The sequence below is a fragment of the Neodiprion fabricii genome, chromosome 1 (assembly GCF_021155785.1).
Source record: "Neodiprion fabricii isolate iyNeoFabr1 chromosome 1, iyNeoFabr1.1, whole genome shotgun sequence".
Lineage (NCBI taxonomy): Eukaryota > Metazoa > Arthropoda > Insecta > Hymenoptera > Diprionidae > Neodiprion > Neodiprion fabricii.
The window spans coordinates 10,245,907-10,265,787 of record NC_060239.1 but is presented as its reverse complement, the minus strand read 5'-3'; the positions used below and the strand labels follow the sequence as shown (position 1 = coordinate 10,265,787).

Genomic DNA, 19,881 nt, shown 5'->3' with positions numbered 1-19,881 from the left:
AGCCTTGCCGATGAACCGAATAATTTGTTAGGTTCTTACCTTGAAGAATTTATCTCGAATACTTATATTGTTATACGTTAAGGTGGTCTTTATTTAGGGTGTCGACTAATTTTTTCCTTCCCGGCCGCCAAAACTACTCGAAATAATTCAATAACAATTCAATAATTGTTTCAGACTTTTATCTCAACTTGTTATGCTGTCTCGCGAGGTTCTTTTTCGCCGTAAGAATAGCGTGGGGTTTTTATGATCACTTTACAATTTATTTTTTTTCTCCGCCATTATTCATGGGAAAAATCTGAATCGAACGGGAATTTGTTAAGTATAACTAGCTCGTTTCGAGGATGTTTTTTTCTTTTTCATAGCTTTCTTTTTCAATTATTTCCAGTTGATTTCTAATCGAAAGATCTGAAAATCACGTCTTAAGTATAGTATACCTAACACGCGGTTTTTAGACAAAGTGAAAAATCCTCGACAAAAGCTTTCCATGAAAATTGTCGGAGAAAAAAAAAATGTGTAAATTGATCACAAAATCCGATTTTATTCTTATGGGGAAAAAAGCCTGAGGGACACAATAAGAAGTTGAGATAAAAATTTGAAAAAATTAGGGAATTGTCTTTGAATTATATGGAGTCGATTTAGGGGGTGGCAAGTGAAAAATTTATCGACACAGCGACCACCCATAATTCTTGCATAACTTTTTTTCAATGAACTTTGTCACTGGTCTCATTATTTACCTTGCACTTTCAATTCGTCGCGAATATGCAATGCAAATCTGATCCACAGTTAAATATTAATCAGTTCAAAGAAATGCAAGCCTGTTAAATTTTCAGACGAAGAAAATTGTGGCTCTTATTCAATGTAATCAAACATTTAAATACTTGAATAACAGGTTAAACGACAGTGAATAACCTGCATCGACTTACCAACTCTTATGTTTATGTAATCATTTTTTCCATCTCTCGTTTTTCCACTCATAACAAACTTCGCTCGCTCCGTAACTTGGGAGACCGTCTCTGCAATTAGCGATATAGAAAAAAAAAAAAAAAAAATTCGTAAAACCGCTACTATTTCCACGTTAACCAACAGGCAAACTAACTCCTAGTTTCCCACATGGCGGCTACCGCAAAGATTTATTCTGTAGCAAAGTCGTCCAATAACGGCACCACCTTGGTTTTCACCAAGAAGTTTTAATGAAAATGTGCGCAATACACTTCCACCACGTACCATGAGTGTTAACAACAACTTTCAGCTATATCGAGCCATCTAGCTAAGTCTGAAATCTAAATAGGCAGCCGCTGCACGTCGTAATTCAAGCTTAGACATCGAATGGAACTCGGTTTAAAAAATGAAACTATAAAGATGAAAGGAAATCGCTTGCGAAGGGAATAATTGCGTCGATTGAACTCAAGGTTCTTCACATCCGGCACAACGTTCAAACCTTCGGTTCATCCTTCTTTAACCTTCCGTCTAAGGGAGACTCTTTTGTTCTCAGACTGTACCGCCCTTTATCTAAATCCTTAAAATAGGACGTGATAAAATTTGCTGCCCGAGTAAAAATCGACGATCCCTTTGATCCGTGCCGCGAAATATCTCCAACGGGTTAACTTCATCCCTTCAAATAACAGGCAGCAGCGAGGGAAGTGCATCCCCTTGGATGTGTAGGAAATCTAGAAAATCTAGTTTGGAGTGTAATTTTTTTCACAAATAATGCAGACAGACATCGACTGCGATGCATTCGGTGGAAATGCAAGTTGTCCGCAAACATCTTTTGGCTTTTACTACTGGTATGTACGCTCAATTCGTCCTCCGTCACTTGAACGTCTTGTTTGTCTTCTCGAAACGACAGAAAAGTTTCGTTCATAGATGCACAGCCCAAGCGTTATGGCTTCGCATATAAACTTTCCACTTCTCGATCAATGCAACTTCGTTCCTCAGCGTATATATAAAAGGTGTAGAAAATACGTCGAGTTTTACGCTGAGAGAAATTTTTAGTTCCAGTTACCGCTCATTCCTTAACTATTTTCATTTTTTACCACAGTCGAAAAATATAGTTCTAGGTAGCAAATGAAAATTAGTTTCCTAGCTGTTACCGGAAAGTCTAGTATCCGTTACCGTTCTTTCTCATTACGATCACTGTTGCTACATTTTCTTGCAACTGTTGCGAAAATTTAATGCTTGTGAAAGAATAAATTGACGTTAAAGCCTTGTTTAACTAAAAAATCAGAGTAAATCTCACAAACTGATTTTGCGTTTCAAAATTAAATTAAGGACACCGCGTGACCTGGACACGTATCGTACACACGCTTTGGCATCCGCACTCACTTTCTCAAGTTTTGAACAGAAGCATGTGTGATGTAACGCGTCGAGTACCCGACTTCGCGGTAAGTGTTGTTGCCTCGCCGTTACACAATTTAGGTGTACACGTAGTGTAAAGGGAAAATTGACGAGTTGAGCAACCCGCCTTACATCCATCTCGCGCCTCAACTTCACGAGGCTGTTGAGCTAAGAGGCTCATCCATACCTTATGTCGTGTTTGATGCTCTCATGACGAGGAAAGACGCCAAGTGGGAGTTTCAATCCAGCATTTATCGCTGTACTCACTTAGGACCCCTTTCATCCCCTTTTCGAATCGATCGTACTTTAGATCAAACGCTTCGACATAGATCGACCGCAAATTTCTTGACAGCTGTGCTCAGGATTACATCAATTAGACGGCGATTCGGCAACTATGCGCATTTGAAATTTTTTACTCGATGAAAATCTCAGTCTTGGTCAGAAAATGTTGTGAAAACTTTTGAAGAATCGGAGGTCGCGTCTCATTTTCTTGAATAATGTGGTTCGGTTTTCAATCCGTAGAATGACGTACGGTTAGTTTAGGCTTTTTCAAACTAAACTGAGAGTTCATCGATCATCGAATGTTGACCATAGTTACAAAGAAAAGAAAATATGTCAATTTCTCAGCAAAGTCGACTTTTGTGATTTCTCGAGAAACTTTAAAAGTTTTCCCAGTTAACTGAAACTCTTACCGTCTCAGAATCCTTTTCAAATCCAAGAAATATTTGGACAAATCATGGAATCCCTTGAGGTATCCTGATATCGTATAAAATACTGTGAAACCTTGTTCAAGAATCCTTTCGAATTATTTGAAAATCTTTGAAGGCACGTGAGATATTTCTAATTTCGAAGGCTTCGATTGACCTTGTATACCTGCACACATAAATGAAATTTTAATAATAACCACGTTCCATCTGATTTCGAATGCCAAGTTCTCTGTCTTGACTGTAAGGTAACAAACTATCTTAAAAAAAAAAAAAAAAAAAACTCTCAAAGAAATATCGTAAAATTTTCTTCCAATTTATAACAACAAAGAATCACCAAATTGAGAAATCGTTTCAATGTATCGGTAAAATTCGTACAACGATGTAACGCGTCATTGTGGGAACGAATGAATGAATGGATGAATGAAGCGTGCTGTGAATATACCGAGACCATGGCTTATCCCCCGATTTCTCACAACTCACCGTAGGTCTTGAGATAACAATAAATTAAAATCCTCCGTCAGAGAATTGGCCGGCATGCCAAGAATCGTAAGATTGATGACAGAGCGGACTGCCTTTCGCAGGCACTGGGAAGTGGGTGCAATTATCCGCCAACCTGCACCAATGTTAAGCAGGTATAATACTCTCTCTTCTCTTTCCCATTTCGACGTACTCGACACGCTCGCGTCGCTTGCGGGTAAAATTTTTAGCGAACCCGAGATTGCGTAGCGGCGAAGAAAAGATACGCGTAGGTATAAAGAAACAAAAGGGTAAATGAAAAATGAACGTAAAATAAAAAATACGAAAAATTGCATCGAGCATTTTGCGGTACGCACGCGTATCAAAAGACGCGGCTTCCGAAAGGGCGAAAGCAAAACTCGCGTGAGAGATAGCGCAAGTGTGTAAATCCTGTGTGCGTGCACACATCGAAAGCTGGCGGGCCGATGAAGCGCTCGTGTATTAGGATAAATAGCAGCCATTACAACAGGTGAAGTTGGCCATATTTTGCAATTTTCACGTCGGATGTGTGCCGGTCGACTCCAAGATGCGGCAGATTGCTGCGGCTATTTATGACTGCGAAACTCGCATCCTGCTGCGAACAGCCTCGAGATACACTCGACGAGCGTGGTATCACAGAGTCGAGGGGTCAATTTTTAGCGCGAAATTACAAATTTTTATGAATATATTTTTCTCTCGTTCCAACAAGCGCGGAAAGCTCAGCGCAGTGGGGTCGATGTTCCGAATTTAAAAAGTTCCGAAAGCGACTTATTCCGAATTGTTTGGTTAGGAAAGTTGAGGTAAAGAAATCAAACTTTGAAGAAACAACGAAGTTTCGAAATGTTAGATTTCGGAAATCCAACTTACAATACGGGAAAGTTCAGATACGGCGAAATACGAAAAAATTAAGTTTCGATGGAATGAAATTCCGTAAATTAAAATATAATCACACAGCGTTGTTTTCTCAACGATTTGGTGTGAACAATCGGAATGACCAGGATTCCAAACGTCAAACATGTCAATAATCCAAAACAAAGAAAGATCGAAGTGGTGGAATTTTACCAAGCGAGAAATTCACGGAACTGAAAATCTTCGATCATTCGGAATTTCGATGTTTCGGATTTTCTAATTGTCTCATTTCCGGAACTTTGACCAGTCGGAACTTCGAGCATCGGGTTTCGGACCATTTGAAACTTTGATGTTTCTTCGCGGTTTGATTTCTTCAGGCACTTTTAAGTTTCAGCACCAAAAAATTCGGAATTTCAACTCTGACCCAGCTCCGCTTCGAGCTTTGCTCTTTACAATTTCATAAGAATTTTGAGGATTAAAGCCGCTGCGCTTATTCCGTATTGTTAGTAGATTGCTCTGATATTTGACGTAAATTTTAATTACCTCATACTCTGAGGGAGTTTCCCCTCCACGGATGGAAATTTCGGGCTTCAGAGCAGCGCGATAATTATACGAACACGCTTCACGTTATGGGTCTTGATAATTACTAACGTACTTATCCATTACTAATTAGTTTGCAAGTTGCCGCATGTGAAGATAGTCGATCTTACGGAACTGTTCCGAGGATAGGAAAGAAGGGAGGAAGAGAGAAATTTAGAGTGAGAGACGAATAGCAGCGGCAGAAACAGCCGTCAAACCGTCAAAGACAGAATGGCACTAAACGAGCGAAGCGCGGTTAATGAGCCCCGCGAGAATCGTGATTTGCTGAGGAATTTGTACAACTTGATAAACTCGAACCGTCTTGTTCAAAATACGCAATTGCGGGGTGATCAACGAGGGTAAAATTCCGTCCGTTAGATTAATGACGGAGTTGACACGAATATTCTTTCCTCTTCATTTCCCACCCTCGTGAAATTTTCGAGCAGGTGAGTATAAATTCAGGAAGGATTATGAAATATTTAACTTTCCATAAGCAATGACAAAATAAAAATTTCAACAATACATGAACAACAATTCAACATAATTATATATGGTTAAAATATCAATAATCAATCGACGTATTAAAACCTGACTTTTTGACTCACAGCTCATAAATTGTACACGAAAGTAATTCGAAACATTATTTTTTTCTCACGTTGTCCTAAAAACGAAACGGAAAACCAAAGTTTAAACATCTGTTTATTATTATTATTATTATTAAATAATGCAAATATATCGCGGTTATTTATCTCAGTTTACTTTCGACGTATAATGTAACAATGTAATGTTAAATATCATCCCTGCGCTGCACGTTAGGAATCTTGTTCATTTAGCTCGTCCTAGTAAACATAAAAGGGCCGAATAAGAGGGGCTCAAAGTCTTAAACAATCAAAGAGAGAGTTGCTTGTGTTAATTTACCCTCAGGAGGCGAATCCTTACACTCTGAATGTACTCGAGTATATTATTAATTACTGAGATGATATTTACTCGTAAACATCCCGTCCATCGACGAAGTTTAAAGGTGTTTCGCTTTGAGGTAACAACCATGATGGATATACGTATGTACTTTGAAAGCTCAAGCTCGCTGAGTTCTTGATTCAATACACCGAATGCGAAGTTGTTAATAACTCCTTGCTGGGTACGAATCTCGATATCTCCCGATTTCAGACTTTCGAGCTTTCGACCTTTTTGCTCTTCACTCGGATTGCGCAAATACCTTTTGGCACTTCTACTGATTACACCTACACAAAATATTACCCTATAAACCTTTTCAGGCGAAATTGCAAACGCCTGCTTCTCAAAGCAAATCTCGTTGCTACGATATTATTTTATACTAATATACTCGTCATTTCTATTCTCGATCTCCAAGACCTTAATTAATTGTCAGATTTACTAATATGGATTTAAATATATCGCATTCATTTTTTTCTGACTAAATAATGAGAATCTAAAATGTCTCGTCTTCATTCACATAAGAGGGTATTTTATTACAGTTAATAACAGGGCGAATGAATTTTGATTTGAAAAAAAAAAACAATTTTCTCCGTACGTTTCAAGTTTTTTAATTCCAATAACATTAAATTGCCGATACGGTACAAAGATTTTATTTTATGTACTCGTAACTCCTATCAAATTCTCACGTGTTACGAACAATGTGTGTGTGAAAAAGAACAAAACTTGCCACCACATCGCTATTTAGCTACCTGTAGCTTTCGGCTGTGGGGCTTGGCTTCGATTAACAAACTGGTGATTAGGTAAACAGCGCAAGTTCCATTTGTGTTATTACTAAAAGGGTAAACAACGCCTGTTGCCGCTGCGAGCTTGGTACATTATACATGCGTCCATAAACCAAACGATTTTAATCGCGTTGTGTCGGCGTATCTGCGAAGCTACTGTTAAAATTTCAATTATTCCAAAGTGACCCAGGGAAAAAAACAGCCTAATTTTAAACGAAAAAATTTAGAGTTATACGAGATCCCAGAAGTAAAATTATTGGAACCCTTTTTAAATTATAAAAAAAAAAAACCTTTCTCAAAATTATTAATATTCAGATTTGCACAGGTTTTGTCTATCTGCCTGACTTTTGACTCGGAACGTTTGAACTAAATATGAAGCAAAAATTTGAAAAGGAAAAAAAAGCTAATTAGCGGTAAGAATTAGCAAATTTCGCGAAGCACGTTTCACAAGTCCCACAGTTTAACCAGTGGCTTTCCAAACCATTTCGAAAACCGCACAAATCATGAAAGCTTTCGACGGACGACCGACGATTACACCAATTTGATGAAATCGAGCGGTGCGAGTTAATATTTCTTTGATTGTACGCCGAGACCGCGTGTCCGGCGTCTTTGCTGAAACGTTGGTAAAACGTGGCACAGTTTGGGTCACGCGAATCGCAGCTCAGGGCGCGGAGATCAAAGCCGAAAAGAAATATCATTTCCATGAATATCTTCAATTCCGAAACAAGCTTCCATACACGGTTGTTCGTATAAAAAGAATCCGCTGAAGTCGGTTCGAACTATTTATTTGTCCGAATTCACCGGCTATAGAAACAAATTCCACCTTCAGTCCGACGTCGAGAGGATAATTTCCAGATAATTTGCCTGCATGTGAATGGCAATAATGATTTCTGACCATTTTTCTAACTTTTTTTTTTTTTTTTTTGTTTCTTCATCTTTTTGCAGAACAACGAGGTTTCCGTCTTCGAGACCAACATCCGGTTCATGGCCAGTCTTCTCTCCTGCTACGCTCTCACCGGCGATGTCATGTTCCGTGACAAGGCCGCGCAACTCGGTGAACGTCTACTTCCTGCCTTCGAGACTGAAACTGGAATTCCTCACTCGCTTATAAATCTTCGTACCGGGGTGAGCGCCGAGTTCCAATTTTCAATCCAATTATCCGCATGTTTCACTGAAAAATACCGTCGCCAATTTTTCACCTTCCTCTCCATTTTCAATATCATCCTCGTTTTTCCCACGCCATTTTTCAACCGCTGTAACTGCAGCTGACAATTATTTTTTCATCTTTTAACAATAACAGCGACGTTGGTTACAAAATCTCGCAAACGTGTGAGAGACTATCGATAGAATTGGCCGGATTTTCAGTATGTTACGGCGACATATGTTATTTGATGTCAAGTTACCCTTGAAGCTTTTTAATCTGTAAAAATCGCGTGATCCGTAGATAACGAAAAGACCATTTCCCATCCTTGCAAAGCCTGTATCTCAGAAACTGATTTTTGGGACTTGTGTCCGTGTGAACTTTTGATCGGCATGATATGTACTTTGGATAACTTACCGAAAATCCAGTCAATTCGTCCGCGAGCCAATTGCCACAAGGATTCGGCGGAGTCCTTTCACTTTGATTTTTTACTTCTTCTCTCCTGGAGTAACGTGAACTTTTCAGCGATAATTAAGGAGGTTGAACGATTTCTTCGTGTGCATGGAGATATTAGAGTTGTTGAAGAAAAATTATGAGCGAAAGAACGTCGCGCGATATAATATGTCAGAGAAAGTTGACTCGGATAAAGTTTTAGGGTACACGATAGCCCGACTTTTCGAACTTTTCCGTACTTACATGGTCGTTATAGTTTATCTTGGAATGACGTGGCAGAAGTTCCAAGTCCGAGTTCCTCGGGCAGGTGTCCTTAACGAGTAAAGGTGGACAAATATAATTACGCGATATATTTGTTCCGCAATATGCCGCCTGTGTACTTTTTCCTCTCTTTGACAAACATCAACCCGGCCGTCGATCGATTTTTGTCGAGAATTAAGCTTCGGCGAAGACGACGAATGCTCCAGTTATATGTCACGTTCTGTCGTATTATTGGGGAAAATGGCCTTGTAGAAACTTTGACAATCCATTTGATCACACAGCTGAAAATGATTCATAATTGAGACTTTATTTGCCTTGGTAATAAAAATATAGATCGAAAAGTAGATTCGCTTGCAGTTAGTGTTCACTTCTGAAATGCAATTTAAAACTGTTTATTTTTATTTTTCTCTGCAATAAATGACGGTATTGAGTTTTTATCATATCATATCAGAACATGCATCGTGTTTAAAGTATAAAAATATTATTGTGGGAAGATTTCGCCGACCAATGAGATTGGATTATTTGGCACATGCGCGGTTGATTTTCAAGTTCCAAGAGATTGTCCCGGTATAGACGTCTAACGATGCGCGTGGAAAATAGATCCATTTCATATGCCCCTAAACAGATTATACAACATTTACCACCCTCACAGCGTTTACTATAACTATCAAATTAATGTATCATACGTATTATGTAATAATGATAACCGTGCAATATCGTAATCTTGATCCTGATTGCATCGATTAAAAATCATTTCCTGAGTCGATAATCCGTCTAATCGTTCCTGCAAATAGCACAACCTCGATATCTATTTTGATTGCTGATGCAGATTACGATCCCACTTGAATCGAGTATAGCCATAAATTATTGTTTAACCCTTTGAGTCATAGTGATAAGTATTCTTACCATCTATTTTACATCCATTTTTTGTATATTTAGAAAATTTTTCAACATTCGGTTTTTTTGCTATTTCTGATACTATACCAATAGGTTTTCAATACTCGATAGTAAATATTGCGATACGATTTAAATTATTATTGTTAGAAGGAAATTGATTGAAAAAAATCGTGAAAATTGAAGGAATAATTCTTTGCCGAGAAAGTTACCTCTTTACACATAGACATGTCTGACATAAATTATAAGTTTTTGGGGTCGCTGATTACAAATCTGCTATCGAAATTGTGACTCGAAGGGTTAACGTACTTGAGACCGAGACGCCGTTGATAAAACGTTGTATTTCAGGTCAGCAAAAATTACGCCTGGGCCAGCAGTGGTTGCAGTATCTTGTCGGAAATCGGTACGATGGATCTGGAGTTTACATACCTCAGCGACGTCACCGGCAATCCAATATACAAGGAAAAGGTCAGGAGGGTACGAACGGTGCTGAAGAACCAGAACAAACCCAAGGGTCTTTATCCGAATTACATTAATCCCAAGACTGGAAAATGGGGACAGCGTAAGTAATAAAATCAAGGCATAAAGCCTAACGTTCGATGTTCTCCAATTCCCCTATTGTTTAGTCATTTTTCGAGAAGAAGAAACTTGGATACCATTCTTCCATTATTGGCAAAAGTTTGAAGGTTCTCCGCGCGACTTCGGATCGATAAAGTAATTGTTTCAGCCGCTGTGCAACCTTTTACAAGAGTGGCGAGTGCCAGAAGCCAGAGCTTATGATTGGATCGCATGATTCTGGACAACCAATTTCCACGTTCCCGGTTAGGCTAGAAGTTACTTTAATGGTGTCCTGCAGGAACAGGAGTTGGAATAATTCAATCCTTCCAATCTATCACCCTGGTTTCTGATCCAAAATATAATCAGCGTGTCTTGTAAATTATCCTTCATCCTTGGAAATTGTTATACGTACCAGTTAATAGCTTTTATCGGAATCGCCGAGGAGGAGAGGGTACCAGAAGAAGCGAGACTTGTAATCGAGAATTTTACAAAGTGAAGTACACATTAACGTTTATTATTGCCCCGCAAAGCGAAGGAGAAACGACGCTCGTGAGACGCTGTGCAGATTGTTTTAAAAAATTGAAGCTGGATTACAGTAATAACGGTGAGGAAAAATAGTCTGGCTGAATGTAACGTGAGAAGTGGGCAGCGGAGATAAACGCCGAAGAGCCTCGGCGAGCCCTCAGCTCCTATAAATATACCTCTTTATTACTGTAATTTCATTTAATAAATCTTTCCGGCTTCTCGGTAAATAGATTTTTAATCCGTCGTACCGAGGAAACTGAATCCATCTGCTCGGAGTATTCGTTACATTGTTTAAAAGTGTTCGAGAATCGCCCCGCGGATGAGTTTCCTGCCCATGAAATCGGGGCGAAATGTCTACCGCGGTATAAAAAATAAATAAAAAGGTGTATATCGCCCAGAACACGAAATTCCATCGCTTTGCCGAATATAACAAGGCGAAAGTACAAGGACGTAACAAGTATCGCGTTATGTGTAATTTGGCAGAGATTTGCATCACGGGGTTTTTCGATACCAAAAAAAACCAGGCGGACGGTTATCGAGTGATTAATTCGAGTGGATGAAGTCGTTATTCGGTTGAATAATGGTTCGGATTTTTTACGAATGATGAATCAAAGCAACGAAAAAATTCGATACTTCACATATTGGTATATGCCAGTATAATTGAACGTATTTCGATGTATTTATAAATTTCCCTTTGTTATGGTTTATACTATGAGATTCTAGTACGTTATGTGTCGTTGTACGTAATAACGGTTTGAATATTATTGGAATTGCAAGAAAATGCGGTGCAATTGAAAGATCGTGTCGAAACGCAGGGTTTGAATGTGGAGACTCGACCTTGTTTGTTGGATTATAATACTTTACGAAAAAAGTGAAACGACTGGGAAACGCGTGTAAAGTCCCTCGATGTGGGATCGGATGAGCGAAGACATTTTGAGGCTTTGGATGCTAAACATCGGAAAAGCGGGGCATCCGGTCCCCGACAGGCATCGACCTCTGACCGAGGGTGAGTTTCAATTCTGAACCGCGGAGTTTGTCAATTCCTGAACTAGGCATTGAGGCAATTCCTCCCTAACTTTTGTATAATGTAACATTGTCGGGGTGGTGAAAAAGTGACGGAGTTGCCCGATCCACCTTTATACGTCTCGAAGGAAAGGCGCGAGGGTTGACAAAAGGATGCGAGGAAAATTTAGCCTCGAGGAGCCTTGGGGAGCAGCTGGTGATCGTGATAAATGATCGCAACGACAATAAGACGTTATTTAATACACAGTTACATCCATATTCCACATTCCTATTGTCAGATAACTCCTTATCGTACATTTGACTTCGCAGCTGTGTCGCACAGACACTTACGCGACAATCGTACCATTTACTTCCGCAGATGTAGATATACTCTAAAATAAATTCAACGACAAAGTTGAAGCATGAAAGTTCGTGCAATTTCTGAACAATTTTCAAGAAGTTGGCTTTTTACAATTTGATGGTTGATTTGTTTAAGGGTGCGCAGTGAGGATTTATCCTAAACAAGCATCGTTAAAGTAACGTGACTAATTTCATCCTCGCGAAGTATTTGAAATGGTAATTACAAAGGAAGAATAACATCATTCACCGGTTGGCTGAAAAATATAAATTACACGTTACAGCATCGACTGCAACAGTATTTTTTTTTTCCATAGACCAGTGAATGATAGGAACATTTTTGCTCAAACTTAGATTTTAATTTCTGAACTTCATATTAGTGTAAAAGAATAATAAGTGCAGATTTTCCCGCGTAAATGTACACAATAATTATATTGATAAATTCATGGATTATAAATTGAAATTTAAAACTACGGTATAATATTGAAATGTACATTTATAAGAAACAAAGAAGTGAACAGATTGCTTGAACGATAACAATGATATTGGAGAAAATGAAATTCGATACGAGACGTAAGGAAAAATCATTCAATTACTCAATTAGGTGTTTATTAGCTTGTCTGATGGCTGAAAAAATATAAAGGTGAATAAATCTGTTGCGATGATGGTTTTTACGTCATAAAAATTAACTGCAAGCGTTAAACGCGTGTCGCTTTTCAAAGTATCGAGTTAAATTATAGAGTACACCGTTCCTCTCGTGCAGCAGCGTATTTTCGACCAAGCCGAACGCCAAGATCATCGCCGAGGGTATAAGAACCCGAAAGCTTCGACACGTATTAAGCCAGCTCGTACATTTTTACGTTATTTTGATAGCTGAATAAATTAGCAATAACAATTTACTATAATAACGTCGTTATTTATCGTTCCGCAAGGCTGGTAGCTGTTTCACAAATGTTACCCGCAGGTAACCGTCCGGTGTTATGCAAACACAGGTGTTATTATTGCTCGTAATCGGGTTATGCGTTTCAAACGTGTCGATTTATCCCGAGGATGATTTACGTAACAGCGAACTAGGTATATTTCAAAATAACAAATGTACGAAAAACTGTGTTCTTGGACATTTTATTTTATTCGTTGTCGAAAAGTTTCTCGCTTTATCCGCGAAATCGACGTATTGCTGGTATCATATTTTACGAATAACACGAAACTTGGCAAAAACGGTTTTCAAAATATATCAGATTACACGAAGATTTTCTCGGAAACTTAAAACATGGCCAAGAATTTGTAAAATTAAAAATAAATTCTCCAGTGACACGAAGGAACATTTTTGATATTTGTTGAAGGTTCTCGGTAGGTTGAATTTTTCTGAAAATCTCATGTGGAATTATTGGTATCCAGGTACCAGGAGTAATTATCATTAATACATTATTTTTCATATTTTTAATTTCAGTGGAACAAACAAAAAACAATTTACCAAATTTTTTTGAAATAACATTTTTTTCTTCTTTTTTTTTATGGATTTGTAAAATTTTTCAGATTGACTTTTAATAAACGAGTTTATATATCAAACAAATTAAGTTATTCCACTTCATCCCGGGTTTGCGTACTTCGCATTTTTTATTCGAAATTATTCTTTGATTTTCGGCTGATACATATTCAAAGACACTTGATTTTCATACTTTCAATCTTATTTCTACTACAAAGCCAATTAAGCTCGCGATTTCTCTGGGATGTCACTTGACGCTTTGGTTTGAATTAAAATTACCTCATGTAAAAACATGTAAATACTTATATTAAGAAAAAATAATTGACACATAAAATATCGATAAGAACACAGACAGAATGGAAACAAATCCTCTTGAAAACGTAACTCGGTTTAACTGTATGTAAGTTTAGACACGGGTTAAATATATTTTCAACTCAATTTACTTTATATATACTCTGCTTTAAAAATTTGTTGAATAACAATTGTTCTCATTTTTAATATTTATTGATTCAACTTATTTTTATCGCACTCTCATTCCCTGTGAGAAATCATTACATGAGTACATTGCAAAGTTTTACAATTGTAAGGGTGTTAAAATTAGACATCTGAATCAGACCGTAGTTTCGTCTATCGAAAAAAGTTTCTTCTAATGAAAAAAACTATTCTTCCTCACCCTCGACAGTTGTTGTGAATAATATTAGTCTTAGTTGTATCTCTTAAACAGTTGCTAATTCTCTAAAATAGTTATTCACTAAATCCTATCCTCTCATCTTACAGATCACATGTCCCTCGGTGGTCTGGGCGACAGCTTCTACGAGTATCTTCTGAAGGCGTGGATCCAATCGGGCAAAGAGGACACTGAAGCCAGAGAAATGTGGGATGACGCGGTAGCTGCTCTCCTCAATCACATGATAATCAGATCTCCAGGTGGACTTTTGTACGCTTCGGATTTGAAGTACGATCGTCTGGAACACAAAATGGGCCACTTAGCCTGCTTCGCAGGTAATAATTACAAGGAGCTTAATATAGTTACTTACAACGTACGTCTCATCCAATGATAACACTCGATTACCAATTGCCGTGTCTGTTGTGACAGGTGGGATGTTTGCAATGGGTGCCAAGAGCCTGGAGAACGAGATATCGGATCACCACATGGAAGTTGCTGCTGGTCTGACCAACACCTGCCACGAGTCTTATGACCGTACGGCAACAAAGCTTGGACCGGAAGCTTTTCACTTTATTGAAAACAACGAAGCCAAGAGCTTGAAGAACGGAGAAAAATACTACATCCTTCGACCAGAGGTTCGCTCTCCGCGTCTGATTCGCCTAAAATTTTAGAATTATTTTCTATTCTATAGAGGATTCACACGACTTGATCATGTTTTTGATTTCCTACTCTTCCCTTTGTAGACTTTTGAGTCGTACTTCATCATGTGGCGGCTAACAAAGGATCCAAAATACAGAGAATGGGGATGGGAAGCCGTTCAAGCTTTGGAGAAACACTGCCGAGTCGACGGAGGGTTCACCGGATTGACCAATGTCTACCTCTTAGACACACCCAAGGATGACGTTCAGCAAAGTTACTTATTTGCCGAAACTCTCAAGGTAGTTTTTGCTCTCTTAGTCACGTGTCTTGGAAAATTTCCTGTAATTTATCAGACACAAACGTTCATTGATTTGAGACTCTCTCGTTAAAGTGCAATATTATTTGATCGATGTCTTTGTAATAAAAATTCTCTCATTCTCTTTTACAGTATCTTTACTTGTTGTTCAGCGACGACGATCTCATCAGCTTAGACGAGTGGGTGTTCAACTCGGAAGCGCACTTTATTCCGATTAGAGGCAACCCGTTGTACCGACCGGCGAATGCCGTATAATTAGCCTAATTCTTGCTGGACTCGTTCAACGAATGATGATTCCCGTTTCATGGACCGGCGAAGACGGATTAAATCAACCGTGAAAGTTGATGGTGGATGCAGAAAGAAGGAAACGAGATGAAATTAATTGTTATTAACAATCTCATTGGGATATTAGAGATCGAATCGAAACAAACTCTTGCTGGCAGTCGCAAGACGCACTCTGAATAAGGTACAGCAGAGCAGCGATACTTGCAGTCTCAAAAAATCCTGACTGTATATGACAGCGTATCCATGATTAAAGTAATTCAACGCGATATACCAGCTAATGATAATTATTTAAGTTTAAAAATCTTTGTACATATACCTACCTAAACAATGTGAGAGTTAGTGCTTATATGTCCGTCAGTTACATACATAGATAGATTTGAATAACAAGTAAAACTAAACGAATAATAATATTAATATCGTAAACGATAATTATGTTGTTTGGTGATAAGATATTCAGTGTTTGTTTTTTTTTTTTCTTTTTTTTTTATTATTTCGGTATTCATCCTCTAGAAGTTATAGAGAGATCTACGTTTGAATCGGCAATTTGGTAATCATTTTGTAAATTTAATACAAAAATATTAAACCAAAAGACGTATAGTAGCTGATGATAATACCTATAATATATATGTATATATATATAGACGAATATGTGTGAGTGGTGTAATAATCAAAGGATGCAGGAGAATTTTGACTTACGTATATGTAGAAACTAAGGCTAATCTCCCATTGCAGCGAGGGGGGAATCCATGTAAAAAGAGAGACATGTGCTTGGAGAAGAAATTTTACTCTTATTTATTACTGAATTTAAAAGTCAAGTTGACTATGAATGCTGAATCGTAGGGAAAGTTGTTCGTATATCAATTATTTAAAATAGTACGATTGTTTATTCAAATTTGAAAAGTGATCGGAAAAAGATATTGTGGTAATGTAATTTGAAGTAATTGCTAATTCATTTTTTTTTTTTTTCTTCAATTTTAAGGCCATGGAACCTGTCGACAAATATGAAAATACGATCAATTATCAGAACGAATTGTCGGTACTTGTTTAAAGGCGATGCGATAATTGAGATCATGATGTATTGTTGTTACCAGACGACAATATATCGAAATATATTTGCACGAATTGAAAAATTTGTCGACTAGTTAGGGCCCAGAACTGATTCGTGAGATTTGTTTCAATCGAATTTAGCCTAACAATACAAGAAGCAATCACCCCGTATTTACCGATTTTAATAATGTGCGTTTTGCAAATTAGTGAGGTTTAAAGAAATGAAACTGATTCAATTGCGGTAATTGACCTGTCGCAAATGTGTAATGTAATAAACTAGCGAATCAAGTGTGTGCATGAGGTGCGGCGGAATCTGAACTACGGTATAAAATTGGAGAGAATAAATAAATGAATAAATAAGTATAAGTCCGTTCGCGTAAGGTGTTACGTAGTCACTGACGCATAGTGAAAATTATACGAATAGACTTGTATATAAAATATTTGAAGAAAGTCATATTCTATTAAAGCGAAAGATAAATAAATAAATAAATGAAAATAAAAGGACGTAGTTGTAGTTCAGTGGTAGAGCAGCGTGTTCGTTTAGCGCTTGAAACATTAGATAAAATAACATCTTGCTCGGCAATGCATACGTGAAATCGATCAGTGTACTTATGAACTGCGATGAAACGAAAATAAAAGTTGAGGAAGAGATCGGTACGTTTATCCGTATGAAGATTGGATTCACCGTAGCGTTATAAGGCTGTATCGGTGTTTTCGTTCTAACGATAAATAAATTTTCATGTAGCGCCTTTACATTTAAAATTTCCAACAAAGAACAATCAATACACATCGTATTGCCAGTCTACGGCGCACAAGATACTCAATATATTGACATCCTGTTAATTTTGCGCTTTTCAATCTACGTTTGTGAATTTTAGCAAGTAAAGAAAATACACATTCACTGGGGTTTCAATTATTTTGTGCGAAACGTGGTTTATTAAACTAGCAAAAACTCGATCATATTAACTACGATGGAGACATTTTGAAACACGTTTTGTTTTCTTCAGTGACAGTAATTGTTGAGGATCAAGCAAAAATGAAGAAATCATAAATTTGATGTAAAATAAACCTGGTTCAAACAAAAATCCAATATCATTGCTTCGATCGTACATCCGACTTCAGTAATTTGGGTTGGATTTAAGTATTTGAAAAATAACTATGTGTCAGACGCGTTGACAACATTTTTATAACCGTTTGGCAAAAATGTTTCAGTTTCGTTAGTGCAACTTTCAAATAACAGCTAAAAAGCTCAGTCTTATCTAAACATCTCTATCAACAAAGAAAATGATACATAAACCCTTTGTACACATTTGTGCGATGACGTTTTCTTCTCTGAAGAGTTAAAATTGAAGTCAGACGATCGACTTAGAGTTTCTAATGACCAGGAAATGCTACACCAAAAGTTTATCGGTTTTTCATTTTTATGTGATCATCGTTTATTACCGGATCTGCGTAAATGAAAATGTGTTTCTCAATTTTTTCAGTTTCGTTGCGCAGTACAAGACATAATATTTCAACATTCGCTAAAATTCTTACCTACAGAACACAATCATCTACGGCAATACGCACTCAATCGAGACATTATACTTTTATATCATGGATACAAATACGTTTCGTATACATATATATACACATACATCTTACTATACTAAGATTGCATTCTGTATGTAATGTGTACAGTGTACGTATATAGTAAGCGTATGTTATACATCAATAAGTTGTATGATTTTGACACAAATCCATGTCTTCTATCTTCTTTTAATTTTTTTTATCGAAACACTTGTTTCAGTTTTTGATATTAATTGTTTGATACTCGTAATATATTTTTTTGCGTCGAAACTTCACCTATTCAATTCTCGACATTGATCGAACGTATTTTACGAAATTTTTTTCTTAACGAGGCATGGATTCTCTAGCGAAAATCATTTGCTGACCAGATTACTTTGGTTTATTGTTATTTTTTTCTTTTCTTTTTTTATTATACAATGAATACCTACATAAACAACTGTCGGTTGACAATAGTATGCATATATGAAATAATGTACGGTGAACCCTTATACACAACCACGTATATTATTATAATAATATAATAATCTATACATACATTTGTGAATAGATATTTAATAATTTATTGTTAATCAAAGTGTTGACGTATTTTATTTTGACGGTATAACCATAAATATTTGGGAGCTTGGGTACTGTAGTAATGAATAACCGAAATTCATACTCATCGTATAATAATACGCGTTTGTTAAATAAATTATAATAAGTTTGACAACTCATACCATCAATAGGATACCTATAATCTACGATTTCGTAATATGTGTACCAGAAGTTTAGCCACTCAAAGTAACGACAAACAAGAGAAAACACATTTTTTCCACCAAAATCACAATATTGTAAATATACAGTATGCTGTAGTGATAATCACTAATAATAACAGTAATATTATTAATATAAAATAACGGGGTTTACTTTTAACAGTTTTATGTGATTCTTATTTTATTATAGTTAAATAAATATTGATACTATACAATTTTGCACAATGACAGCTCTCGTGACGCATTTCCATTGAAAACTGGCAAACTTACCACGTTTTCAATGTTTTTTTTCTTCACATTTCTATTTGTTAATCTTTTGAATCGGAAAAACTTCTCAGTTTTTTGAAAAATAACCGAGTTGACAATTTATTCGTTTCACGGTGATACGTATCGATATTTATCTGTGAGTTAAAATAATATTCCTAGTCACAATATCGGATCCAACACGATACGAAACGCATTGAATTTTAATGCGATTGTATAATTTTTTTTATAGGTCCTATCTGACTTGACTGTATCAGCGGATACAAGATTCATCGTATTTTATCATATTCTATAATATTTCTCATCTCATTATGAAAGTGTTGATACGAACTCTATCGTTTCCCATGATGTTTTATCTGTATAAAAAATCCGATGAATTCTTATCCTAAAATGACCATAAAAAATTCATGCTCTCCCTTGCTAACTAAAATCCCATCGAATTACGTATGTACGGTTATCACGAAAAAGATTTATATGAACTTAAGTGACCTTTGCGCAGTAGAAACTTAATTTTATCTCGTCGTAAGTTCGGCGTAAAAAACATCAATCGGATCATCTACGAAACAGTCCTTTCAGATTGTATAGGAAAATCACAATGGCGCAATTGTATGCGTTAATGCGGATTTTAGTTGTGAAAAAAAAAGAATTCTCTCAAGTTCAAGCTAATATTAGAGGGTAGTTTTAAAACTGAACTAAATATCGATGAGACAGTTATTCTAAAATAAGTAGGTGACGTTTTGCAGATCGTGACGTAGCTGGTATTCGTGTGAAAACCGCAGATTCATAATTCGGAAATAAACTAATAATACGAGACCACTTTACAGTGACGTAAAACTGAACCACGTATAATAATAGATCGGGGAAAAAATAGTAAGAAGAAAAAAATCGAGCCAATACTGAACTTATTATACACATGTACGAGTGCGTACGTCGCAGGATATTTCACAACTTTTACAAGTATATTT

At 36.9% G+C, this 19,881-nt stretch overlaps 1 protein-coding gene across 3 annotated transcripts in view; it reads left to right on the top strand.

Moving 5' to 3' along the window:
* LOC124186851 (mannosyl-oligosaccharide 1,2-alpha-mannosidase IA) overlaps nt 1–18,867 on the top strand; it is a 271,893-nt gene extending 253,026 nt beyond the window's left edge. For all 3 annotated transcript variants that reach the window (XM_046578900.1, XM_046578918.1, XM_046578908.1), the window contains 6 exons: nt 7,646–7,825; nt 9,798–10,011; nt 14,155–14,379; nt 14,474–14,679; nt 14,788–14,982; nt 15,132–18,867. In XM_046578900.1, coding sequence (XP_046434856.1) covers nt 7,646–7,825; nt 9,798–10,011; nt 14,155–14,379; nt 14,474–14,679; nt 14,788–14,982; nt 15,132–15,254 — 1,143 coding nt within the window. In that variant the 3' untranslated portion in view covers nt 15,255–18,867. The remainder of the gene's footprint in view (nt 1–7,645; nt 7,826–9,797; nt 10,012–14,154; nt 14,380–14,473; nt 14,680–14,787; nt 14,983–15,131) is intronic.
* The last annotated feature ends 1,014 nt before the right edge of the window (nt 18,868–19,881 follow it).